Source organism: Echinops telfairi, unplaced genomic scaffold, assembly GCF_000313985.2.
Source record: "Echinops telfairi isolate 266 unplaced genomic scaffold, ASM31398v2 ScPeMD7_443;HRSCAF=831, whole genome shotgun sequence".
Classification (NCBI taxonomy): domain Eukaryota; kingdom Metazoa; phylum Chordata; class Mammalia; order Afrosoricida; family Tenrecidae; genus Echinops; species Echinops telfairi.
In genome coordinates this window covers 70,050,843-70,078,776 of record NW_022104341.1, presented here as the reverse complement: position 1 = coordinate 70,078,776, position 27,934 = coordinate 70,050,843, and the positions used below count along the sequence as shown (strand labels likewise).

General features: G+C 44.2%; 1 protein-coding gene across 1 annotated transcript in view; it reads right to left on the bottom strand.

Moving 5' to 3' along the window:
- The window catches only part of C8B (complement C8 beta chain), a 63,893-nt gene that overhangs the window by 20,383 nt on the left and 15,576 nt on the right, over nucleotides 1-27,934 (bottom strand). Inside the window, exons 4-8 of the mRNA XM_004699392.2 lie at nucleotides 20,353-20,494; nucleotides 17,252-17,384; nucleotides 14,465-14,662; nucleotides 4,810-5,050; nucleotides 3,664-3,792 (exon numbers count right to left, since the gene is read on the bottom strand). Coding sequence (XP_004699449.1) covers nucleotides 3,664-3,792; nucleotides 4,810-5,050; nucleotides 14,465-14,662; nucleotides 17,252-17,384; nucleotides 20,353-20,494 — 843 coding nt within the window. The remainder of the gene's footprint in view (nucleotides 1-3,663; nucleotides 3,793-4,809; nucleotides 5,051-14,464; nucleotides 14,663-17,251; nucleotides 17,385-20,352; nucleotides 20,495-27,934) is intronic.

The following is a 27,934-nucleotide window of genomic DNA, read 5'->3' as shown; positions in this document are numbered from 1 at the left end:
TACTTAACATATAAATATATGTGCATAGACCTATATCCCTATCATTATATATAAATATATTTACATATGTATGTGCCTATATTTATATCTCTATAAATGTCCTTTGCCTCCTAGCTCTTTCCTCTATGTCCTTTTACTTTCCTCTTGTCCCACTATCATGTTCAACCGTCATTCAGCTTTCAGTGAGTCCTCTTGGCTACATTGCACTTGATCAAACCCCACCAGGCATTCTACGCCCTCCTTGCCATCAATTCTAGATCACTTGTTGCTCCCTTGTCCCTGGATTTGTTGGCTCCTCTCTTCCTTTCCCCCACTTCCCCCTCTCCCATGTCCCCCCAAGAACCATCCATCCTATTGTTTTCTCCTCAGGGATAGTTTATCCTGCCTATCATATATAGATAGACATTAAAAGGAGAGGGGAAAAAAGAAGCCTATAAATAGTTCCAGGTCTGTCTGTTGACCTTTAGGAATGTTTCTCAATTGAATCTGATGATGTGCCAAGCCCTGCCCTCAAAGTCTATTTTGGGGATTCCTCAGGGACTTCATTCCTTTGCTCCCCTTGCTGCTCTGTTGCACTCCTTTCATGTTTGGCCTCAGTGTAGGGGAGTCAGACTGGACACAATTCCTGCACTGTGTCTCCAGTGTTGCTCCTCATAGCGCTCTGGGTCAGTGTGGGGACACTACGAAGTGACATTCATTCTAATATTTGTGTCCTATATCAATAGAGTTGGTGTATAATGGTGGTTCAGTTCTGAGTCTGAAACACCTGAGCATCATTAAAGACGTGAATATCGGGCACTGTACACTGCTAGTTGACTGGTACAATAATCTTAAAAAACATTTTAGAATTATCCAGCCAAGTAGAAAAAGTATATACTCTTACATGACATCAATTCTGTTTCTAGGTATAGCCCTGAAATAAAAACAACCACTTACACATATGTGCCTGATGAGTGTAAAAATATACACGGTTACCACAGGAAGCAAAGTTATGAGAACTGCTTAGTCATAGCAGAGCCATTGAGAAAATGAGTCTCTGGGATTGAAAGCTCAAGATCATGGTCTCAGAAGGCACCGGACTCGATTGGCCTAACTTTGTCCACAAAGACAATGTTCCATGTGTTACACCCGTGAGTAGCACTGGGGTCTTACACGCTCATGAGTGGCCATCTAAGGGATAGCTCTTGGCCTCTTTCCAGCCAGATGAAAGAAGAGTGAAGGCAATCAAAGCTGCAGGGAGATAATTAGTCCAATGGACTGTGGGTCACAGGAACATCCGTGTCTAGGGCCCCAAGGCTATAAAAACTAGATTGTGCCTGGCCACCACTACCAACTGCTCTGAAAGAGCTAAATTATGGGGATCTGAAGTGAGTTGGAGAGGAAAAAAAGGGGAACTCAAAAATCACAAAAGAACAGCAGGCTCACTGGAGAGATAGAGACTGGCAGAACCACAAGACTTTGGCTCTTAGTCCCCCTTCAGATCTGGACCTGAACTCCACCCATGGCTCAAGTTCCCGGCAAACAATAGATAGGCCTGTGAGGGGAACAATAATGCTAGTGAGGTGTACACTTAGAACAATGAGCCAGTTGAAATCAGGAGGGTTGGGAAAGAAAGGGGAATGGGAACAGAAAACCCCGGGAAGAAGTGAGAGCGGGGATGTTACATTGCGAGTGAGGCCTGTAATCAACAGCCAGAAACAAAATGTGTATGAATTGCTGAATGGAAAAATACTCTTCTCTCTACATAGTCACCCAATTCACACTAAAAAGTCAAAAAAGGAAAATAAAAACGGTTCATAGTAGCATCCAGTCTAATTACTTGAATCAGGAACTAACCCAAATGCCCACCATTAGTAGAATGAACGGTTGAGGTATGTCCATATAATACAATATGGAAATGAGCCATGTTACTGCTGTGTGCCGCTGGGTAGATTCTGACTTAGAGCCATCTGTGTGACAGAGAAGAATTGTCCCACAGGCCTGCCTAGGTCGTCATCTCTAGGGGAACAGATTGTCTGTTCTTTTCTCCTGTGGAGCTGCTGGCGGATTTGAACTACTGACCTTGTGGTTAGCAGTTGAGCACTTAAACATGTCACCACCAGGATGACTCTTCGAACTAGTTATGTTATACACAAAACATGCATGAGATGTCCAAACATGATGGTGAATGAAATAAACCACACTGAAACAATTTGATCCCATTCACATAAAATTTAAAATCAAGCAATAGTAAACCAGAGTAGTTAGTGACATAGACAGGAAGAAAAACTAGGAAGGAAAGAAGGAAGGAAGGAAGGAAGGAAGGAAGGAAGGAAGGAAGGAAGGAAGGAGATATGAAATAAAGAAAAAAAAGAAATCAAAAAGGAACATATTAAACACAAAAGTAAGGACAGTAGTTAGCTCACAAAAGGAGGAAGCGATTTTGATTGGCAAGGACTTCTGGGGTGCTGGTGTTCTATTAGTGACCTGGTTGGGGTGACTTTGCAAGTCTCCTTTAAACAATTGCTAGGTTTAGTGCGATCTCTTTTATGCACGACACATTTTGCAACCCCAGCCCACCAAAATGAACAAACCACATGATCAAAAATAGGACAGTCCCAAGGCACGATATTGTGCTAGTGCAGTAGTTAAGTTTTGCTGGTCTGCTTTGATGTCGTTTTGTCTTGGCGGTGGAGCTCTTCCTTCAAACATGCTCAGAGGCACAGGCCGAATACCTACAGTAGAGCGATATAGAATACCTGCTGTGCCCCACGGGTGGGGGAACTGGAGCCAGACTGCTGGCTCTGTTTCCACTTTCTGTGTTGTTTCTGAGCTTGTTAGTTCCGATTCCAAGTTCCTGCTTCCAGATCCCTGGCTCCATAGCCAGCCTTCAATTCCCACCTCAGATCTTTTCTCTTTGCCCTTGTGAGCCTGTCTGTTCTGATCTGTATATCACACCTCCTCCAGGAAGGTGGAAGTCTCCTCACCTAGCTTCTCACCTACCTGCCCCCTAGCTTCTGCATCTCTACCCTCATCCTAGAATCCTACTTTTAGCCAGGCCAACTCCTAGACCTCACAGTCGATTTCTGTTGTTGGATTCCCCCCAGTCCCATCCACAAAACGGAACTTGATACATTAACACTCCCTCCCTTACTGAAGTGGATTTGAGGCTCCGGGCTAGATTTGGTGCTTATTGCTATCTCCTCGTTGCTTCTTGAATTGTATGCCTACTTATTGTGAGCTCCAAAGTGGTTCAAGTTCGACCTAATTAATTTTAGTTTGCCTAGCACAGAGGAGCGGCTGCCCAAGCCCTCCAAACACACTGCCACCGACAGTTGTAGAAAGCTTCATCTTCCTCTGAAAGGATCGCTGGTGGATTCCATTGCATGTTCTCCTGCTGACCGCATGCTCAGCAGTTTGACGACACTCGCTTTCTGCTCCTAGGAGCTAATGACAGCCTCAGAAACGCACAAGAGCGGTTCTGCCCTGTCTTCCAAGGTCCTTTTGGGTTGAAACCGACTCAAAGACCGTGAGAACAGCAGTTTAGGTCATCTGTGCTGAATGAGTTACTCAGCGTGTCCCTGCAATGCTCAGCACAGCGCGTTTTTCGTGTAAGGACGACGGAGAGGTAGGAGGGCAGAAGGATAGACAGTAAACACAGACACCTGTTCCCCAGCCACTCACCTTCGATTTCCTTCCGAATGGCATCGCACAGGCCCACGGACACGCCCACCTTGACGGACACCACCTTGATGGGTATTTGAAGTTTAAAACCATGCTTGGCACACTTCTGGACATCATCAAGAGAGAAATCTGGAGGAAATAAGAAATGAGCTGCTTTCATGACGATTACAGATGAGACCCCCGTGATAAAGGCCCATCAGGAAAGGCTGGTGTCTCTTTAGGGCATTGTGAGCCCGTGATGGGGGATAAACATTCAAATGGGCTATCGGGGAAGTGTCCTGACAGAAATGCCTGAGTGAAGGAAAGAGACCCAGGACTGTTCTGGACTTAATTCAGTCCCTCAAAAACACGTGCTTGTCGATCTTAACCCCTATACTGCAGGGCTAACTCCTTTGGAGATTAGCAGTTTCTTTGTTGTGTTACTGAGACCCTATAAAATACCCAAAACAAAACAAAACAAAAACCTCACTGCTACCCAGTCAATTCCAACTCATCGTGACCATGTAGGACACCCCCTGGGGATGTCTGAGGCTGTCACACTTTCCGGGAGTAGTAAGCCTTGTCTTTCTCCTGTGGAGCAGCTGATGGGTTTGAACTGCTGACCTTGGGGTTAGCCGCCCAACGCATAATCACTACCCCACACCAACTACTTTTGAGATGTGAAAAGAGCAGATTGGGTGCAGAAGCAAGTGAGCACAAGAGAGGGAAGGTAGAACGCATGGGGAGAGCATCGCAAGGAACGAGAACTGAGGAACAAGGAGAGTGGGGGAGCTGTAATGAGAATCCTCCCCCCACTCCCATGGACAGGGAGAGGGTCTTCCTCCAGAGCCAGTGCCCTGAGGTAAGCACCTCTGGCCTCGAAACTGTGAGAATACAGATTTCTGTTCATTCAAGGGATGGGTAGATAGAGTGGGAGCTATCGACACATGGAAGTATTTAAAGTCATGAGATTGGAGGAGACAGAGGGAGCAGTTGTAGAAGAGAGGGCGTGGCCCAGAGGAAAGGTAATGTCAAGAAGAGCATGAGGCATCTGAAACTGAGACTATGACCGTGTTGCATGGAAAAGTAGGACAACCTAGGCTCTCCCATCAACTCATAGCTTGTATGTGGCCTGCCCGGAAAGTCAGGGTCCCCCGGACAGTGTACCTGCTCTTTCCAGGGCCTCCTGGTTCATGACGAGTGTGTATTCGTACGTGCCCCCAAGCACAGCCTCTGTGATGTAATGGGTCCCGAAATCGCGCAAGAGATCTCTGTACTCCCCGTAGCTGTAGTCCAAGGGCAGCTGCTGGACTCGCTGCAGGAATTCGTAATGGAGCATGAGGCTTCTGGGCTTCAGCTTGTAATGTGCCACTTCAAGGTCAGCGCGTGCATGCAGAAATGTGCTTTTCTAAATGAAACACCAACGTGGGAGAAGCAGACCTTTACAGTTAGGAATCTGGGATGAGAAGCTGAACTTTACAAATGCCACAGCCTGCTCTTGCCCTGGGGTCATCACTCTTACGGCTCCTTGCGGATGCATCGGGAAGAGGGCCTCCTTGGCAAGCTTTCGCTTCTCAGAAATAGTGCCATGTCCTTTTCAGCTGGGAAGGGTTGGCTCTTCACTCGCCCCACACCGCAGTGAATCAGGCACGGAAAGGGTGAATGGAAACAGACGTGGCAGCCAGGAGCCCTAACGTGATGCCACCAAGGAGCCATTTGTCTAGAGTTTGCTAATCTACGACGTGAACCTCTGCTTATGCCTATTAAGCAGCACGAAGAAAAGCCACACAAGAAAGGTGAAAACACGGCTCGAGGAAGGCTAACTGCTCCGTGTAGGGCAGTCAGCAAGCTACAGTCCACAGACTCGATACAAAAATGATAATCATCCTAAAAGGCTACTGAAACACAGCCATATCTGAACAGCAACATCGGACAGTGTACGATATGAAAAAATAATAATTTATAAATTATCAAGGGTTCATGATGGCGGGGAGAGGAGGGGGAGGGGAGAGGGGAAAATGAGGAGCTGATGCCAGGGGCTTAAGTGGAGAGCACATGTTTTGAGAATGATGAGGGTAACGAATGTGCAAATGTGCTTGACACAATTGATGTATGTATGGATTGTGATAAGAGTTGTATGAGCCCCCAATAAAATGATTTAAAAAAAGAAACACAGCCATATATATTCATTTACATATTGTCCATAGCTGCTTACATGTGAAAATGAGAGTTCAGTAGTTATGAGATAAAGAGAGAGAGAGAGAGGCTAACATCCCGAAGAGCTTAAACTACTTACTATCGACATTATTACAGAAAACGCTTGGTAACTCCTGGGGTATGGCATAGAACCAGGGGCAATTACCCCATAAACATGGGAAACATGGACCTAGCTATGCTTACTAACTAATCTGTAATGAATTTTTTCACATCTTTAATGTGGTAGAAACATGTGAAATTGTTCACTACAGATTAGTGAACTGCCATTGAGTTGATGCCACCCCGCCATGACCCTATAGGACAAGGTAGAACGGTCCCCTATGAGTTTCAGAAATTCTTTGTGGGAGTAGAAAGCCTCGCCTTTCTCTCAAGGAGCACCTGGTGATTTTGCAGTGCTGACCTTGAATTGTGCCCAATGCACAAGCCACTATGCCACAGATTAGTAAGTAAACACAAGTACCAAAATCCCAAACTCAATGCCATCGAGTCAGTGCCACTCATAGTGACCATATAGGACAAGGTAGATTGCCGTTGTGAGTTTCCAAGACAAAATTTTAGGGGAGTATAAAGGTCTGTCTTTTTCCCTCAGAGTTCCAGGTTGTTTCAAACTTGGGTTTGCAGCCTGGAGCCTGATCTTGAGGCTGGCAGCCCAAGGCATAACTCTACCCCTGTACGATCCCTGTCATGGATATCAGATTTAAAAAGATCCCTTGACTTGGTAGGAAAGTGTTATGGGGCTGGGAGGGAGATTGATGACAGCCATACCTAGCAGCAGAATATTTGATGTGGTGGAAAAATGTGTGATGGTGCATTATAGATTCATGAGTAAGCACAAGCAAGCCTGTGCTTACCTTGCTTATTGGGAGATCTATACCTGGGTAAACTGAAAGACCCCAATGCTACATGAAGTATACAGGAAGTATTAATATAACCAGTGGTTCTGAGTTGTGCAAATGGTTTGACTGACAACAAAAGGTGTTAGAAGGTCAAGTTCCTCTCAAGACACCATGGAAGAAACTCTTGGCATTGGAAGCCGTATAGAGCAAATTTGTACTTGACATGCACAGAATCACCACGAGTTGGAATTGACTCAGTAGCAACTAGTAGGTCGACCATGACCACCATCAGTTGCTGTTGAATTGCACAGCACGAAGTCTCATGTGTCTCAGAGTAGAACTGTGCTCTGAGGTGGTGTTGGGGGGGGGGGGAGGAAGTGGTGCTAACAAACCCAGGGACAAGGGAACAACAAGTGATCCAAATCAGTGGTGAGGAGGGTGCAGGAGGCCTGGTAAGGCATGATCAAGGGTAATGTAACCAAAAGGAACTACTGAAACCCAAATGAAGGCTGAGCATGATAGTGGGACAAGAGGAAAGTAAAAGGAAATAGAGGAAAGAGCTAGGAGGCAAAGGGCATTTATAGAGGTCTAAATAAAGGCATTCACATATGTAAATATATTTACATATGAGGATGGGGAAATAGATCTATGTGAATATATTTATAGATTTAGTATTAAGGTAGCAGATGGACATTGGGCCTCCACTCAAGTACTCCCTCAATGCAAGAATACTTTGTTCGATTAAATTGGCATTCCATGATGCTCACCTTCCCAACACAATCACTGAAGACAAAGTAGGTGCATAAGCAAATGTGGTAAAGAAAGTTGATGGAGTCCGGCTATCAAAAGATATAGCATCGAGGATCTTAAAGACTTGAAGGTAAACAAGTGGCCATCTAGCCGAAGCAACAAAGCCCACATGGAAGAAGCACACCAGCCTGTGTGATTACGAGGTACCAAAGGGATCAGTTATTAATCATCAAAGAGCAAAAAATCATATCATTGTGTGCTCACCTCCCCAATATGATTGCTGAAGACAAATGGATGCATAAGTAAATGTGGTGAAGAAAGCTGATGGAGCCCGGCTATCAAAAGATATAGCATCTGGGGTCTTAAAGGCTTGAAGGTAAACAGTGGCCATCTAGCTTGGAAGCAACAAAACCCACATGGAAGAAGCACACCAGCCTGTGGGATCACGAGGTGTCAGAGGGATGAGGTATCAGGCATCAAAGAACAAAAAATAATATCATTGTGAATGAGGGTGAGTGTGGAGTAGGGAACCCAAGACCCATTTGTAGGCAACTGGACATCTCTTTACAGAAAGGCCACAGGAAGGAGACGAGCCAGCCAGGGTGCAGTGTAGCAATGATGAAACATACAACTTTCCTCTAGTTCCTAAATGCTCCCCCGCTCCACCCCACTATCGTGATCCCAATTCCACCAAACAAATCTGGCTAGACCAGAGGATGTACACTAGTACAGATAGGAGCTGGAAACACAGGGAATCCAGGATGGATGATCCCTTCAGGACCAGTGGTGAGAGTGGTGATACTGGGAGGGTGGAGGAAGGGTGGGGTAGAAAGGGGGAACCAATTACAGGGATCTACATATAACCTCCTCCCTGGAGGATGGACAACAGACAAGTGGATGAAGGGAGACATTGGATGTGTAAGACATGACAAAATAATAATTTATAAATTATCAAGGGCTCAGGAGGGAGGGGGAGCGGGGAGGGAGGGGCAAAAATGAGGAGCTGATGCCTGGGTTTACGTGGAGAGTAAATGTTCTGAGAATGATGAGGGCAACGAATGTACAAATGTGCTTTACACAGTTGATGTATGTATGGATTGTGATAAGAGTTGTATGAGCCCCTAATAAAACGATTAAAAAAAAAAAAGGTATTCCGATGGCTGGTCTCTTTGTTTGGAAGATAGTGCCACACCTTTCTTCCAAGGCCCCTCTGATGGACTCAGAGCTGTAACTTCTCAATTAGCAGTTCAGTGTGCTGTTTGTACCACTCAGGGACTCCAACTGGTAGATCCCCAAACTCATTGCCATCAAGTCAATTCTGACTCTTAGTGACACTATCGGACCAACTAGTACTGTCCCTGTGGCCTTCAGAGATTATAACGATTGAAGGGAGTACAAAGCTTGAGCTTCATTCTCATGGAGTGGAGTGGCTGGTGGTCATGAATGACTGACCATTGTAGTTAGCTGCCTAACATGTAAACACTACACCACCATGGCTCCCCTATCTAGAAGGTAGACAGGTAGTAATATTATCTGAGTTGATAAGTTCCTATGCTGGGATACAGGCTAAGAAAAAAGGAGAGGGTAGGAAATAGTTGTGAGATCTTTTCTGTGCCATTTCTACCAGCTTGACCCGTCACTTGACTGGTACTCAATAAGGCATGTCATCTGGAGTTGTGACAGTAGTAACCACGTGTTCACAATGTTACTTGCTTTGCTCACATCCCATTCTGATCCAGTCCTAGTGAGTCACACTAGGTTCTCCATTTATACTTGTCCTAATTATTTCAGGTCTACTCCCTACTAGCTTGAGTTGTAAAAATTTCCCCTTTGATTACCCATCTTTCTGAATTCAATGCTGCTATTAAACGTGACTTCTAAGACTCTACTCGTATTGTGATAATGTCCCTCTGGGTATTGGCTCTCTAGAACCTCTAGAAAAAAATCACACACATCCTCCCCAACCCTTACCTTGAATATAAGGTCTTCACAATCTTTCTTCTAGTACCCTCTCTAGCGTAAACTTCTACAAGCTCAAGGTTTCCTCCTCATGCCTTATTATTTTCCATCATCCATCTATAGTAAGCTTTACTTTCATTTCCTACTGTTTCCCAAAGTTGCATTATTGTTCATGATACAATGTTTGCATGTGCTGTTTCTTTTGTTTGAAATGTTCTTCCCTCTCTTTTCTGCCTGAAACCTAACTACTAATCCTCTAAATCAATTCTTGCCTCTGATTTGATGGTTGTTGAGATAGTTAAAGATTATTGTGCTAACCTGGATGATAAATACATGTAGGGTTAATTGAAGGGCAGAGAAATAAATGGCTTGGTGAAACTCGCCTTTCTAGTTCTCAGGTCTTTTGCTTTCTGATGGTTGGACCAGGGTGCAGCTGCCTTAACCAATTCCCTGCTTTAGCTGGCAATGCTCACTTCCTGCAAGACATCCCCAAGGAGAAGCCACATGGACCTACCCTGATGCAGGCCTAGGTGTGGAGACCCCTGCCAGTGCTGAAATGCTTACACACTCACTGATTTGGCTTTCCTCCTGCAGTCGGCATCATTGCATGTGTTTTGTGAGATGGAGGAGGACTTTGTGGATCGGTGTCGGACATATGGGCTAATGGGTTAATGTTGGACTTGTGGGCTTGGGCAGCACTGGGTTGGGATGTTTTCTTGATGCGCACTTAACCTTTATATAAAACTCTCTCTTATACATGAGTTTCTGTGGATTTGTTTCTCTAAAGTACCCAGACTAACACAATTGTTGTTGGCTGCCATGAAGTCAGTCCCTGCACAAGAGAACAAAAACATTGCCTGGTCCGGTGTCATCCCAATGATTGGTGGTTGTGGGATACAAAAGATTGGGGTTGTCTCCTGCTTGGTAGCTCATTGCATAGTCAGCTGCTTAGAAGTTTTCTGCCTGAAGGCATCAGCCATCCAGAGCAATCAGACTATTGTCTGTCCCACCTTAGATGGGGCACACAATCCACTGATAAGCATAGTGATTGTTGCCCTGGAGAGCCCAGAGAAAGGGTCAAGTCCACTCAAGAATGACCAAGGTTAGGCTGCCGTCTTGAATCTAGGATCTGCCTACCTTGTCACATGTACCCCTAATCCCTCCTCTTCCTATTGCATGTACACCCCTAGATCATCCCCCTCCCTTTGCTGTATTGCCTATGTTACAACCCCTTCCTGTGATGTATGTGGTTACCTATAATCAGGGGGGCTTGCATGCCCCTACGTATATATATGCCTTGGTTAGATATCTATTCTTTCTCCCCTCCTCTTGTCTCCAACCTCCATGTGGACCACCAAGGGGGGCTGAGGTGAGCATGTTACCATACAATGTGTCTGACTCCTTTATTTTACCTTCTCTCCTACCTTCCCTATTGTCTATGACTTTATTATAATCTTTATATATTATTGCCATACAATTGCACCTATGAACCCCCCCCACAATTGTAAGAGGCTGATTGCTCTGAGAGGTGGTGGACTAGACCATGATGACCCAAAGGATTGTCATTGGATAATTTCCAGAGATAACTCAGCAAGCCTTTCTTTCCAGTCCACCTTAGCCTGGAAGCTTCACTGAAAGTTTTTCAGTGGCATAGCAGCACTCAAGCCTCCACTAATAGAAAAGCAGTGACCATGCTTGAAGTGCATTGTCTGGGGATTGAACCTAGGTCTCTCTCACAGGAGGCAAGAATTCTAATACAGAAGCACCAATGTTCCCGTTCCTATTTGAAACCATCCTTGATTTCCCCAGATGTGCATTCTCTTCTCTAATCCATTGCACTTTACTTACATTTCTTGTATAGCCTATACAGCCAAGCTGTGCTATAACTGATGTAAAAAAAACAACAGCAAGTTATCTATTCACATGTTTACCTCTCCTACTGGGCTGTACTTGGAGGCCAAGACTATGTTTATTTGTTTTTGTCTCTTAAGACTCCAGTGTGGTGCCTGGTATGACAGAAGCACCTTATAACTGTCCATTTCAATCGTGGTGCTAAAGGGAGACAGAGAATGGGAGAAGTGCATGGGTGGTACCCTGTGATTTACTTCTAGACCGGCCTATTCAACATCCCTGTCTTTCATTCTTGAGTACCTACTAAATGCCATTCTGAGTCTAGAGATGAAAAAAATAGTGTATTCCCTGAAGAAGCTAACAACCAAGAAGATAAAGAAAAACAGAAGAGGCAATTACAATGCGATTATTTGCCACTCTGCCCCTGCAGGTTGATATTATGCAGCAGAGATCTTTTTGAGACTCCATCATTATTTTTCCTTATATAAATAACTGTAGACTTCCATTGTGTTCACCTCAAAGCCCCCTTCAGATTGATTTTCCACTGTATCTCACCACACTGAAAACTCTCAGTGGCTAGAGAATAAAATATACCTCTGTGTTAGGCAGGGAACTAGCTAAAGTAGCTGCCCACTAGTCTGATCACTGGAGGCCAAGAGACAGAGGGGTGGGCATTGCCGAACCATTCATCTTTTTGCCCTCCAATCAAACTGCAACTTGATTAATTCCACATGTTCCTATTGGCCAGGTTGACACAATAAACCTACCTATCACGGTCCACCCCTTGCCAACTTGGCACCTGTACACAATTCTTTAGCCATATATAATTTCCAGACATTAATGAAATCACACTTACAACTATCATCATACATCTATCATAAACGTAAATGAACACATACTAAATCTAATTTTATCTGGCACATGATACATGAACAATGAAAAGATATTCAATAAACACATATAAAGAAGATAAACTGATAATCACAAACCTCACTTTTGCAATTGATCATATGGTCATACTGATTGGTAGAACTGCCTTCCTCTGCTACTCGTTCTGTATTACCTTTGCTCTCAGGCAATGCAGGCAGAGTCCGCCCATAGGCAGCAAACAGCAGGGAGGGTCACCAACAGTCAGTTGAGGAGTTTAGCAAAGCAGGCCAAGATGGGATATCGAATTCAAGCAATGCAAGATGACAGGATCCACCAACCTCAAGCTCAAGTGATGTACACACCAGCAGTGTAGTGAAGGAACCTCAAGCTCCAGCTACATGTTCCATGGCTTGGCTGTTCCATAGGTAGTGTAGCTCACAAGTTGAGGCAGAGAACTCAATAGACTCCAGGGGCTCAATATCCTCCTCTTCTGGATCATCAGACCGTATGTTCCCATCCCATGTTTCAGGGTCCCAATTCTTCCCAATTAATGCCCTTACTTTAATATCAGACACTGTTCTAGACCTGCAATTCAGCTGACACTGTAATTCAGCTACTCGTATGATGAGACTCTGGATTTGGTTTTCAGCAATGTCAGCTCTATTCCTAGAGAAGAGAAGACTCTCCTTTGTAGCACATGCAGTAGCTTTTAGGTCTTGAGAAGTGCTTCTGAGGTTCTGAGATTATCCCTTTCCTGGATCACATTTTCTATTGTAAGGAGGACCAGCCAACCAGGTTCCCTATATGTCTCATCCAGACAAAACTGCTGGAAAATATCAAACACACAATCAACCAGAGCCTCTCCTCTCAAAAGCACTTCATCTATTGGTGGTGATGCTGTGGATATTGGATTTGCGACTTCACACCATGACAGACTTAATTAATAGTGGCAGACCTATCTATGTCTATTAATAGTGGCAGACTTATCCATGTCTTTAGGGTTAAACACAGCATTATCAGTGCTATTAAGCCTAACCAGGTTGTAGAAACAATTTGAGAAGCCCATATTTATGATCTCATTTCTCTAGAACCACCCCATTCCTGGTATCAATTGAGTTAGGCAGAGAACTAGCTAAAGCAGCCACACGCTGGTGTAATCACCAGAGAGCGAGAGAGATGGGGGCGGGCTTTGCCAAGCCATTTATCTCTTTTCCCTACAATCAAACTGCTACTTAATTAATCCCAAATGTTCCTATTGGCCAGGTTGGCACAATAAACCTATGTATGACAACCTCCTTACCCTAATACTCAAGGCTCTTCAGATTTGCCTGTTACCTGCCTCTCCAACCTCATATCCCACTCCAGCAATTCCACTTCCACCCAACCAAGAGCTTTGATCTTGACCTTGTTGGTGATAGGAGATGATATGATTAGTACTGAAGAATGTGACAGGAGATGGATTTGAAAGGAGAATCTTTAGAAGAGCAAAGATGAGTCGAAGGTCCAGAGTTGGTTAAAAATGGGAGAAGTTGGTTTTTAAAATATTGGAGGGTCATCACTGAAGGATTTCCATGATGTAGAAATTAAGTATCAAGCAGTGTGAGTCCGATTGAATTCTGTGGTTCTTAGTTTGGAAAAGGAGAAGGAAAAAAAATTCTATCAACACAGAAACTGCAAGAGGAAGACCTTGCTGTTGAGGGTTAGTGATGCATCCAGGCGATGGTGCCCAGGAGAGTGGGCAATGCAGATGTAGAGCTTGAGAGAAAGGCTACAATCAGTGGTGAAGTTTCCTTGCTCCTGCCTATAGATGTGGGAGGTAAGCAGTGTGAACTGTAAAGCAAACAGGGAAGAGCACTGTGAGCAAAGTATTTAAGGGACAGCGGAGGATTCAAAAACCTAGCAAGGAAGTTGATAAGGAACAGAAGAAAGACAAGGGCAATTGTTGGGTGACCTCAAGGTTAACATCACCATTTGGCTTGAGAAGCTGGAGAATAGGTGTTTGGTGATGCTTCTGAGAAAGTTTTGGGTGGTTGTTCAGGACAGAAGTCACAGTGCTGTGGGTGATATTTTGGTTTGACAAAGCTGTACTCTTAAGCTTAATGAAAAACAAAGGAAAACAGCTTCTTAGAAAATGAGAGAAAGTAATTATAGAAGGCCATCGTCACTCGGCCTCTCTAAAAACAGCATTAATATAAAATGGAGCTATTTTTCGTAAACAGGCTTTCCAGACAACAGAAACATAATGGGCTGTTAGTAATAATGTGGAACACAGACTCATCTATAGGGATGAAATTTCAAATGAGTGTATGTAACTATAAAAGCAACAAATGCATACTTACAGTGTGAGTGAATCTCTTGATTCTGCTAATAAAGTGTTTGCCTTTAGCAGTTGTCAAGTCATAGCCCAGTTCAAATAATCCAGGTATTTTAAAACCAAAACTGGAACTGGATACAGCAGTTGATGTCTGTGTGACATTATGCTCAAAATCTGTGTACGATTCATACTCTGTTAGTGCAAATTCATATTTGCCTTGGGTCTACAGGGAGAAAAGAAAAGGTTTCTTATTTCATACAATTCAGGTCAGTCCAGTACAAGTCAGCAGATATTTTTCACCCTTGCTATGTACCCGGCACTGGTCTAGGTGTTTGAGATACAGATAAGTGTGGTCCAATTTGTTGTTCTTCTTCCTTTGAGATTCTAACTTTGATCTAAAAAATACTCCAGCTCCCTGCCATTGAGTCGATTCCACTTCATAGGCACCCTATAGGAGGCCTATAGGACAGAGTAGAACCACCCCTGCGGTTTTTACAAGATGATACCTTTTAATGGGAAGAGAAATCCTCATCTTTCTCCTGCAGAGCAGCTGACTTTGAGGTTAGCGGTCTACCGATCGCGCTACCAAGGTTCTTCCATCTTGGTCTTTGCCATCAAGTCAATTTCTACGCCTAACAGCCCTACGTGGAGCAGAGCTGGGCCCCTGCCGGTTCCAGTGGCTGACCTTTCGGAAGTGTATGGACAGGTCTTTCTTCGGAGGCACTTCTGGGCAGCCTCAAATCTCCAGCCTTTCGGTTAGTAGCTGAGTGTGTTAACTGCTTGCATCACCAGAGACGGTGACCCAGAGACAGACAGACATATTCAGTATTTTGGGTTTAGACTCAGAGGTTATTTACGGATTGACTTTTGACTGGCAGAGACTGTGACATGAGCATTTTCATGTGGGATAATCTTGGGACATGGAGGTAACCTTCTCTAAGGCTTGGCTGCTTCATGTATAAGATGGAGAAGATAATGGTTCCCATCAATAGGCGTAGCCTGAGAATTGAGTTTATAGGCATTCAGGCACCAGCACAGTGTTTTGGGCATTGAGTTGATTCCAGTTCATGGTGACCCCATGTACAGAGTAGAACTGCCTCCACCGGGTTTTCTCAGCTGCGGGCTTTACAGGAGCGTGTTCGCAGGTCTTTCCCTCTGGGTAGGCTCCATTGCCAGTACTTTGGTTGGAAGCCAACACTCAACTGCTGTACTCTTAGGGTTCCTTTGGCACAAAGTTAGTGCTCAAAAATGGTTGGCTGTGGAGAAAGGAGATTTGAGATGCCTGACCATGGCGGTCTTTGGATCTGGTTAGTCTGGTTGATGAATGGCTATTCTAAGATGCCCCACCACCACCACTTCTGAATCAAGAGACTGTGAGGATGGCTCTGGGCACTGGGTAGAATCATGAGACTGTTGGGAATCTTTTTTTTTTTTTTTTAGCAGAAAGTTAGGCTTGGCCCTGAGCAAATATTTCCTTTTTGGACAATGAGTGTATCAGGATTTGGGTGGATGGGTGGGAGGGGAGAAATATTAGCCTGACTTCCAAAGGGATGGAGTTTTAGGCATAAAAACTGCCACCAAGACCTTCTAGTCCAAACCCTGATTTTGTAGATGGGGAAACTGAGGATCAGCTGGACCAGAAGCCTCGTCTCACCATGATCTGTGGGAGAGCTGGGCCCAGAGCCAAGGGTCTTGGCTTTGCACTCTCCCCTTCAGAGTGTGCGTGTATGTCGTATGGTAAGAAGACTAAGAAAACCACACTGCCATGTAGCTGATTCTAAGGCACTGTGACCCTGGGAACAGAGCACAACTGTTCTTTATGGTTTCTGAGATTGTACATCTTTATGGGAGCAGTTATCCTCATCTTTCTCTGGCAGAGCATCTGGTGGGTTTGAACCACCTACCTTGCAGAAGGCAGCCCAATGTTTAGCCTCCAATGACACCAGGACTCTACAGACGAATGTAAACCAGTACCAAACCCATTGCCATTGAGTCTATTTCAACTCATATATCGGGTTTTGGAGACTCTGAATCTTTACAGGAGAAAATTTCATCTTTCTCTTGTGCAGCAGCTGGGACGCTTAACCCCGCCCCCTCCACCTTGCGGTTAGCAGCTGAATTCCTAACCCACAGCACACCAGCGTAATCTACTAAACTCCACTCTCTGAGAGATTTGATTTGAACTTGGCATGTTAATCATAACACTTAATTATAAGCTTACATTGGGAGAGAATTTTATAATTTAAAATGCTAAGAATAATGCCTAGTTCTAATAGTCAAGATTCTGGTTGTAATAGTAATAATATTAATACAATAGCAACACCAAGTTAACATTTCTTGAGAACTCACCAATTTTTGTCCTAAGCACATACATACTTATTATCCCACTAACCCTCCTGCTGCAGAGAGAAGGCGTCATACCTCCCAAGTTAAAGAAAACCAAACAGAGGCTTGACATTTAAGGTGATGCAGATAGTAAATGGCAGACGGCACTGGGTCTGCGTGACTCCAAATCCTAAACTGTACTTGTATCCCCAGTACTGATATTATTTGTGTTGCAATTATTCCTAATGCTAGCACTGTTGATATCCACAGCAGGTCATCCTCACCCAGTGCCTTATGGAAGGAACGATCCATTTCACACAGGAAGAAACTGAAGCTCGAAGAGAAAAGGTGAGGCACCCAGGGTCGCATGGCCCACAGGATTGCACCGCCCATAGGCTCCAGGGCCCGCAACTCCATATTGACCAGCCACATTTCCGGCCCAGTACACCCTCCATTCTTCTGCAGTTGCTTCCTGGCTGCTACTCACCTTTGGGGTGTAGCTTTCCACATTGTATGGCTTCCTAAACCGCGTGTCGAGGATGTAGTGTGGGGAGCACCCACCAGCGTAATATCTGTGATCTAGAACTGGGCCTTCCAAGCTGTTGGTAAATAAATTTAACCTGCCAGGAAGGCACAGAGAGGGTGAAGAGGTTAGCTTTGCAGGGCACCTAATCTCAGATGGAAAATCCTACTGAACCCAAGCTGTTTGGCATGGCCTTCAAGGGCCTCAGTCTCTGGCCCCACACCAGCTTTCTAGCTTCACTTTTGGTCACTCTCCAACGACAATGCGCTACTCTCGGCCTCACGCATTTGGCAAAGCACGTGATTCTTTCCATCTGCTTTGCTCCTTCTCTCTGAGAGTGCTGTTCTCTGGGCCTGGGATGCCCTTTCACCTCTTCATTGTTCTCTTTCCTGCCACTCTTTCAAGACGGAGCTTTCCCTGTGGGGAGTGGTGGGAAGGCTTTACCAACATATCTCAGACCTGAAACCCCCACCCGCACTGGGTATGAAGCCTTCCGGCACCCGGCACCCTGTGCTTACCCTTGGCGCATGCATTGCATTATACTACTGAGAAAGTGGAAGAGGGTCACAGAGAAGAACATGCATCATGCAGTCTGGGTTCAAGTCTATATTCTGCCACGTGCCAGCTATGTGACCTTGGGCAGATCAGTTATCCTCTCTGCGCCTCCATCTCCTCCTCTGTCAAGTGGATGCTATGAAAGTGCTTCCCTCATTGAGTTGCGGTGAGGTTTGTACATGTCAGTATTTGCTAGGTGATTAAACAATGGTTTGGATGTGCTAAGTGTTTGTGATGATTTACGTGCTTCTTGAGGGGGGTGGATGTCTTCTCACTTTGTGTGCACCCCATCACACAAGACATAATCAAGATCATGACTGCTTCCTGGGGGCCCAAGTTGATGTCTCATTTCATTTAGTGCCCTTTCAGCCCCGGGCAATACAACAAATGACCGTCCTAGAGTCAATTTTGAACTCTAACAGCCCTCTGGGGCAGGGTAGAACTGCCCCTCTGGGTTTCTGAGGCTGTTACTCTTTATGGAAGTAGACGGCCTCATCCCTCTCCTGTGGAATGGCTGGTGGCTTTAAACTACCGGCCTTGCAATGAGTGGCCCAACGTGTACCCACGTCACTGATAGAGCTCTGTTTATAGATATTATTAAGTCTGTGTCCGGGAAGAGGAAAATCCAGCCCCTACTTCAATGCTCTTTCTTGCTCTCTTCTGAAGCACCAGTCATTCTTGACCACTCAGAATTCTTTGTGCATCGACGGGAGCTCAATCTCCTTTTAGCATCTGCCCACCATTCCCCACCAGAGTGCTCAGCTCTTCTTTCCCACTTTGTGGTTTTATTTAACGAATACAGCACTATAGACTATACTGCGTTTTATTTAACGAATACAGCACTATCCAGTTCATGCACATGAGTTCATTTAATCCTTCCAGCAAATTTATGAGCTGTAGAAATAGTTCAGTGCTCAATGACAAACCCAAGGGTTGGCAATTCGAATCTACCCAGAGGGGCCCGGACAGACAAGCTTGGGATTTACTTCTCAAAAGTCGCAGCCTGGAAACCCCGTGGGGCAGGTTCCCTCTGCACAGAAGGGGTAGCCATGTTTGGAATGGACTGAACAGTACTGGAAAATAATAATATCACTACACCCATTTAAGAGACGAGGAAACTGAGGCACAGGGAGGGCATTTGACTGGCCCAGGGCCATCCTGCTAACAATCATTGGTGACACCAGGATTCAAAGTCTGGTGGCCTGGTTCCTGCATTTGTCCCACTACACACACAGCCTCTCACTTATTAGTTTACTGCAGAACATTGAGAGAAAGACATTGCTGTTCGTCTTCACCCAAAAAAGCTACACTTAGATGTGTCCCTCACTGACATCTCCTGACCAGTGAGTGGCTCCTTCTAACCTCCTGTACCGGGTCCACTTGAACTCTCCCACCTGGTGGGCTCTCTCGCCTTCTGGCTGAGTGACCACTGGAATCTTACTTAACACTTTTGGGCCTCAGTTCCCTCTCTCGGAGGCAGTGTTCCATTAGCTAGCACAATGGGTGGTCCTCAGAGGACAGGCCACCTAAAGGGTCTCTTTCTAATGGTGTCCTTTAAGGATCAGGATCTGATTTTCATTTCGTAAGAAGGTAAGTTCCATTGAGGGTCAAGGTTCCTCTCGCCATATTGAATCCCCTCCAGTGGATTATTACGATTTAGGAGGGGAAGGTCTCACTCTTCCACCTAGCGGTGAGAAGTGGCAGAATTTGGCAGCAAAATAGGATAGAGTTGGCAGGACCCAGATTCAAAGGAGGTAGCCCTTTCTGACTTCTTGAGTCACCTAGCTTCTTAGATCCTTGCAAGAAGACCAGAGCAACTCATACTTCCTTAGAAGCGTGAAACACAGATGAGCATCAAATCCATCTTGGAAATCCATTTTTTCACTAACTGTTTATGAGCTTCTCCTCTAAGCTATGACCTACGCTGGGGTCTAGGAATAGAGAAATAAATAAACCCCGCCCCCAAGTTTTTACTGTTAGAAACACCAATGCTCAGACAACACCTAACACAGTCCTATAACTCAGTGTTATGTAACTCAGTGTTATGTAACTCACAGTCAAAGAACTCAACTCTGACTCCTCATGATCCTATGTGCGTCACAGAAGAACCACGCACGGACAGGGAGATCAATGGCTGAGTTTGGGGAAATAGATCGCTAAGACTTTCTTCCAAGCAAGTGTGTTGGCCAATGACACAAACACAGTCACGGAGCAGGCACTGAAACGAATGGTCAGCCTCCACTGTCCTGTAGCAGCAGCCCATTGCTCCCAGCATCGTTCTGTTCCCAGTGTCCCTACACTACCCTATGTGCGGCCCAGCGCTCTCCCCTGAATGTGCTCCCAGAGAACACCGGGACTGCCCTCAGGAGCATCCGGATACATGCCATCCTTTCTTTTTTTTCAGAAAGGAAGTTAAGGAGCTCTGTTCTTCCGGGTTCCCTCCCTCTCTAGTCTCCAGAAGCCCATTTGATTTCATGCCTTCTCATCTCCAAACAGGAGGGATCACTTACCCACTGGCCAATGTGTCAATCGCCCAGTATCGGTCCATTTCCTGCTGACATTTTTGGTAAATTCTTCTACAGTTTGCCTCATCGGATTGGTCTCCACAGTCATTGTCCCCGTTGCAAAGAAGTCTGCGGTTTATGCACCGCCCTGGGATGGAGGAAGGGCAGCACCTCGGTCATTGACCACGCTTATCAAGAAGGGAAACTGGAATGGTGTGAGCATCTGCTTTGTGCTGGACAATTTGCTGGGCCTTTAATGCTCTGTGTTGACGGATCTTGATGACTCAGGAAAGACTGGTACTAGCATTCGCGGCTTACCCCTGACCCCTACGTCCCCCCAAATGGAGGCCAAGAATGTATTTCTGAAAGCATTTTGAGGGGAGAGAGCTTAGAAGCCTTCCGCAAAGGCATGATTGGTGACAGGGGGACAGTGAAGAGAGTGAACATGTCTGATGGCCCAGGGGCAAAATGGCCAGGCTGGGGCCTGGACTTCTCCCCGTGAAGCTCAGGAGAAGAGTATGTTTGGTCAAAACAAACAATCTCCTCGCCATCAAGTGGATTCCAACTCACAGTGACCCTATGGCGTCACAGGCTAGAACTGCCCCTGCGTGTTTCCATGACTGTAACTCTTTCCTGGAGTAGAAAGTCTCATCGTTCTCCTTCGGAGCAGCTGGGCTGGGGTTTCAAACTGCTGACATTGTGGTTAGCAGCCCATCAAGTAAACCTCCGAGCCACCAGGGATCGCTGGAGTTTTCTTAGCATGCTCTGCACTTAGTGATTAGCTGAGGAACCATTCATCCATTTACCTAACCTGCTGGCCTCAATTCCTTCTGCAAAATAGAAGCCATCACGCCTACCCCATACATGTTGCTGGGGATTTACATGAGTGAATAGACTAGCAGTGACTCATGGTAAGTGCTGTGTACCCATCACTGCCATGACTGTTAGTGTTTGTCTGAGCCAATGTCACCCCTGTGGCAGGATCCAAAGCTGTTGTTGTTGTGACTTGATTTTGAGTCTGTCCAGCTCATGGCAGCCATAGCAGGATCCAAACCTCTAGTTGTCTAATCACATCCCGGTGCACCCTTTCCCCAAGCCCATTGCCTTCCACACCATGGGCCGATGACCAGTGAGAAAGCATTTGTTAGCACCTTGCTTCTTTCCTACATTTGGTTCTATCCCCTCCTCCGTCTTTCTTTCTTATTTGTATTTTCCTGGGGGGATAATGTCCATAAAACAAGGTTCCCTGCTTCCTTAGATGTGTCTGGTCACTTTTAATCAATGCTTTTTGGGTGTAAAAGGCAGAAGAATAACATTCTGGTCTTCAAATGTTTCTTACAAGGCATTAAAACTAAAGCCTGCCCAAATAGTCATGATGACTTCGGTCAGAATCATGGAACGATGGTCCTAATGAGTCCATAGACACATAATAAAGACATCTTTCAGATTTATGGGACTGAATTTTGCCTTTGCAAGAAGGCCTAGGAATTGCTCTAAGAATCTCTAGCTCTTTCTCGAAAGAACCTGAAGACCAATCCCCATGGGTACTGTGAATCTAGAAAGTTACAAGCGCCATCTAGGTCATTTTGTTTACAGACCCTGATGTTTGCCTTAGACTTGGTGAAACAGGAATTAGCTAGATGGAGGCATTGCAAAGACACGTGTTTATCTAGTTCGACCACAGATGATTCATGTGTGGTTCTCCCTCTCTCCCTCTTTCCATCTGTTTCTTCCCCTCGCCTTTCTTCTGTCTTTCCTTCTTCATTTAGTCAATTTTTTTTTTTTTTACTGACTCTGTCATGTGGTAGAGGCTACTACACTTGGTCCTGGATGAGAGCTATTTATCTAAAAAAATTTTTTCTAGAGGCAAATGATGAGAAGCTCTGATGGCATAGTGGGTTAAGAGTTGGGCTGCTAACTGGAAGGTCAGCAGTTCGAAACTACCACCTGCTCCAAGAGAGAAAGCTGCATTATTGTACTCTTGAAAAGACTTACAGTATCAGAATCCCACAGGGGCAGGTCTGCTCTGCCTTATGGGGACACTATGAGTCAGAATTAACTTGATGACAGTGAGCTGACCTTATTTAAGTATTTTAGGCTTTGCCTATATGGTTCTTAGCTCCAGGCATCTGAGAAAACTAGCAGAACTCTTAAGAGACAGACAGAGGTTCCAGCCAGTATCCTCTAAAGAGGAGGGAGGAGACTTTTGTCCAACCATCTTTCTGGTTTTCTTTTTTGACCAGATTAAGAATACTGGGGTCAGGAAGGGCAAGAGAGGGCAAGAGGCTGGATATGACTACTCTAATTTTGGGGGACATTTTCAAAAGAAAGATACAATTATCATCTAACAACAGCATGCCGCCAGCTCATTACTGTATACAATAGCATCCCTTCATCAAGACAGAACGCAAACGTGGAGGAAGCCTCTTCTGGTGGGTAGAATAATGCTCTACTTCCAAGATGTCTGGATCCTAATCCCAGAAGCTGTTTCTGTGTGACCTTGCTTGGCAAAATGCACTTGGCAGTGTCATTCCGTTAAGGGCCCCGAGCTGACAAGATTCCCAAGTATTAGCCTAGTGATCCCATGCAACCTTGGAAGGATCCTTGGAAGGGAAAGAGGGAGGTGAGTCATAACCAGGGGAGAGGTTTGGCGATGGCAGCAGAGCTGCCTGAATGTGGGGTCCCGGCAGAGGGTCTCCGGGAGCTGGGAAAGGTGATGGTTAAAAAACAACCACAACAATTTCCCCCTGAAGTCTCCAGAAGGAGGAGAACCCTCCTGATGCCTTCATTTTACCCAGTGAAACCGGTTTCAGTTTTAGGATCTTCAGAACTGCAAGGGATTACTTTGAACTGTTTGAAGCTGCTCAAACCCAAACAAACTCACTGCCATCACATTGAATCCGATTCCTAGTGACCCTATCACACAGGATAGAACTGCCCCTGTGGGTTTCTGAGACGGCAACTCTTTTCCAGGAGGAGAAAGCCTCATCTTTCTCCTGAAGAGCGGCGGGTCGTTTTGAACAGCTGCCCTTGCGGTTAGCACTACAACGTGTAACCCTCTACATCACCACGGTGCCGAGCTGTGGCAATACAAGGGGGCTTGGAATAGTCCGTGAAACATTGGAAATAAAAGGTATTAGAATGTTTCTGTGAACTTTTTGAAGTTTCCTTATTTAAAGCGACCCTACAGGACAGGGTAGAACTGCCCTCTTTGGATGTCTGTGCCTACAACTCTATAGGGAAGTAGAAAGCCTCACCTCAGCTAGGTTGCTCCTCAGAGGAAAAGACAGCACGATTTCTTTCCTCTCACGTCCTTTGGACATATTGTCAAAAAGACCAGTCCCTGGAGAAGAGCATCATGCTTGGTCAAGTAGCAGGGCAGCAAAACAGAGGAACGCCCTAGACAAGATGGACTGACAACGTGGCTGCAACCGTGGGCTCAAACATAAGAACAACTGTGAGGATGGGAGAGGACTGGGCGGTGTTTCCTTCTGTTGTAAATAGGGTCTCAACTTACTCAATGGCCCTTAAGAACAACAGCAAAGGTTAGGGAGCCCCCGGTGAGTAGCGGTTACAAGTTGAGCTGCTAACTGAAAGGTCAACACTTTGAACCCACCACTCGCTCGATGTGAGAAAGATGAAGCTTTCTACTCCCTTAAAGAGTGACTGTCTCTGAAACCCACAAGGGCAGCTCTACCCTGTCCTAGACTCTGGGACCTAGAAGGTCACTATGAATCAAAATGGACTTTACAGCAGGGAGAATGGTTGTGAATTTCTTTTCATGTTTGTTGGCTGCTTGGAGGTCTTTCTTGGTGAAGGTTCTTTGCCCATTAAAAACAGAATAAAATACTTTATTGACCTTTAGGTGAAAGTTTACAGAGCAAATTCGTATCCCATTCAATGATTTATATACAAATTGTTTTAGGGCGTTGGTTAAAATCCCCTGAAATGAGCCAAGACTCTCCCCCTTAACACCCTGGGTTCACTATTTTCATTGATCCAGTTTTCCTAGCCCTTTCCTGTCTTCTCGTATTTGTTTATGGGCAGGTATTGCCAATTTGATCTCATATACTTGGTTTTCTAAGGAACACGTTTTATAGACCTGTTTAATTCTTGGCTAAAAGGTGAACTTTGGGAGTGGTTTCAGTGCTGAGTGAAAAGCGTGTCAGTCTCAGGGGTTCTGTCAGTCTCAATCCTCTTTGTTCAATTGTGATTGCGTTGTCTTTTCGTTGTTAGTGTAGAGGTAACCAACTGGTCTATTGCAATTTTCTCTAGATTTTACAAATTGGGCCCTAATCGGAATAATAGTTTCTTAGGATTCCTTCCCAGTCTGTAAGTTCTTTATGCTTTTATTAAAGTCTTTTGAGGAGCATAGTTTTTAATTTTTTTGAAGTCCTGTTTGTCTTTTTAAAATGTTCTGTTCATGCATTTGTTGTTATGTTTGTTGTCTAGTTTTTATTTTTACTAAGAAGGTCCTAGAGTTTTTTCCCAAGAATTTTATAGTTTTGGGTATAACACTTAGATCTTTGATCCATTTTGAGTTAGTTTTCTTATATTGTGTGAAGCACGGGTCTTGTTTCATTTTTATGCAAGGGACATCCCATGTTGTCAGCACCATTTATGAAGAGACTGTTTCTGCCCCCCTTGAATGTACTTTGACCACTGTGACAAACAATTGTCCATAGATGGATGGATTTAATTCTGAGTTCTCCATTCCATTCCACGGTCTATGTGTTTGCCATCAAACCAGTCTGCTGTGATTACAGTGCTGTATAATATTTTTTTGGCATTGGTAGAATGAGACCTCCTGTTTCTTTCTTCTTTTCTTTCTTCAATAGTACTTTAGCTATATGGTATCTCATTCGTTTACATGTAAATTTGGTCATTAGGTCTTCCATGGCAGTCACGAATATTGCTGGGACTTTGATCAGGATTGCAATGTATATGTAGATCACATTGGGTACAATGAACAGTTTCACTATTTTAAATGTCACAATCCATGAACACAGAAGGTGTTTCCATGTTGATGGGTCTCTTTTCATGTCTTACAGGAGTGTTTTATAATGGTCATTGTGTAAGTCTTTTATGCCCCTAGTTAGGTTAATTACTAAATGTTCTATTGATTTGGGAGCTTTGTTTTCTTTTTCAGAATAGTCTTTGTTCAGATGAAGGGATCCCGCTGGTTGGTGTGTGCTGACCTTGTGTCCTGCCACACTGCTAAATCCTCCTGCTCATTCCTGCAGGAGTCTTGTGGGTCCTTGGGGCCCTTCTGTCATCTAAACATAGAGATAATTTTATGTCTTTTTTTTTTCAGAATTGCACACCTTTTGTTTCTCTTTCTTGTTTTATTGCTCTCGCGAGGACTTATTGCTCTAGCTAGTGTTGGCACTCTATTGAATAAGAATTGTGATCATGGCCATCCTTGCATCTTTTCTAGTCTCAAAAGGAAGGCTCTTAGCTTTTCTCTGTTGAATATAATGTTGGTCATTGATTTTGCATAATCTGTCCATAATTATGTTGACAAAATTTCCTTCTATTCCTATTTTACTGATTTTTTTTCTTAATCGGGAAACAATGTTGAATTTTATTGAATGCCTTTTCTACCTGAATTGACATAATTATATGCTTCTTCTCCTTTGTTTCATGTGGTAGATTACATGGATTGATTTTCTAAGTTTGAGCTCCTATATAATCCTGGTATCAAATCCATTTCATTATGTCATATGATTTTTTTTATATGTGTTGCTGAAGTATTTGGCTAGAATTTTGTTAAGAGCTTTTGTATCTATGTTTGTAAGGGATATTGATGTATAATTATCTTTTCTGTCTATAGTGTCGTTGTCTGATTTAGGTTTCTGCGTTAGTCTTTATTCAATGTGTTTGATAGTGTTATTTTCTCTTTTATTTTTTGAGAGAACTACCTGGTTCTGGGCTTTAAAAAAGATATCTTCAATTTCTTATTATATGATGAGTCTTCTTTGGGCCTTTAAAAAATGTTCACCTTTAGTTTAGCCTGTCAATCAGGTCACAACTTGATGACCTCATTTAGAGGGGCTAAGGAGACAAATAGCTCACTGGAGGCAGGATGCAGGCTCACTCCTTGGGAGACATTGGAGCTGACAAGACACATGGAGCTAAGCTAGTGCCCTGAGCTGGAGGAGCCACATGGAGACCCCTGCCAGTGCTGAGATGCTTATAATGCCACTGGATCCATAAGACTTCCCACCCACTGGCCTGTGATCTGTCTGCAGTCTTGTGTCATTGCATGTGTTGGGTGAGTCTGAGGAGGACTTTGTAGATTGATATTGGATATATGGACTAGTATTGGACCTTATGGACTTGATCTGGACTGGGCTGGGACATTTTCTCAATGTACAATTGCTCGTGTATATAAAGCTCTTTCTTACACACACACACACACACACACACACACACACACACAATGTCCACCTTTGCCTGTGTAAGTTTGAGCAGAGGGCGTGTTCCTAGGAGTTTGTCCATGTTGTCTAGGTTGTCAAATTTGCCAGAGCGAAGTTTTTCATAGTAATCTGTTGTGTCCTCTCACTTCATTGGCTCTGTTGTAATGTCACCAACATAATTTCTTAATTTAGTTATTTTCCTTTTGTGGTTTTTTTTTGTATTTTTTTTTCTGTTGTCTCCCTCTCGTCAACTTCACCAATGATTTGTCCATTTTATTGATCCTTTCAAAGAACCAACTTCTGATTTTGTTGATGTTTTCTGTTACTTCTCTATTTCCTTTATGTTGGCCATGATTTTTGTTATTTCCTTTTACTGGTAGCTTTTGGCTTCTTTGGCTCTCTCTTTTCTATTTTTTCAAATTATCAGGTGAAATCAATGATTTAGGATCTTTCTTCTTTTTAAATGTAGGCATTTATTGCTATGCATTTCTCTCTGACCACTGCTTTTACTCTTTTCCAATGGTTTGATACGTGGTGTTTATTTGATGGAAGGAAAATTTAAATTTCACGTTTGGTTTCTGTTATGAACCAATATAAATTTTATTTAGCTTCTGTATGTATTTTTCCTGTCAGTATCTAATTTCAGACCATCATAATCAGAGAACATCCTTTGTATGAGTTCAGTCTTTTTAAAGTTGTTGAAGCTTGTGTCTTAGCGTATGGTCCATTCTGGAAAAGGTTCATGTGTGCTAGAGAAGAAGATATATTGCAATGATGCTGGGTGGACTGTGCATAATACGACTGTTAGGTCCAATTGGTTTAAGGTTTTGTTCAAGTTTTCAGTGGTCTTCTTTTTAGATGTTCTCTCTATAATTGAAAGTGATGTGTTGAAGTTCCCTATTATTATAAGGATAAATTGTCTGTTTCTCCTTTCACTTGCAAAGCTGGTGTGGTAATTCAAATTTCCAGAGCTTCTCTTTGCTTGGGAATGTCTTGATTTCCCCAGTGTTTTGACAAATTTGCTGGGTAAAGAATTTTGTGTTGGTGATTGTTTTCATTAACTATTGTATATATTTCTCTATTGTCTTCTGGCCTCTAGAACTTCTGAAAAGTCCACACTGATTTTTTATGCACTGATTATGTTGCATTTGTCTCTTGTTACTTTCAGA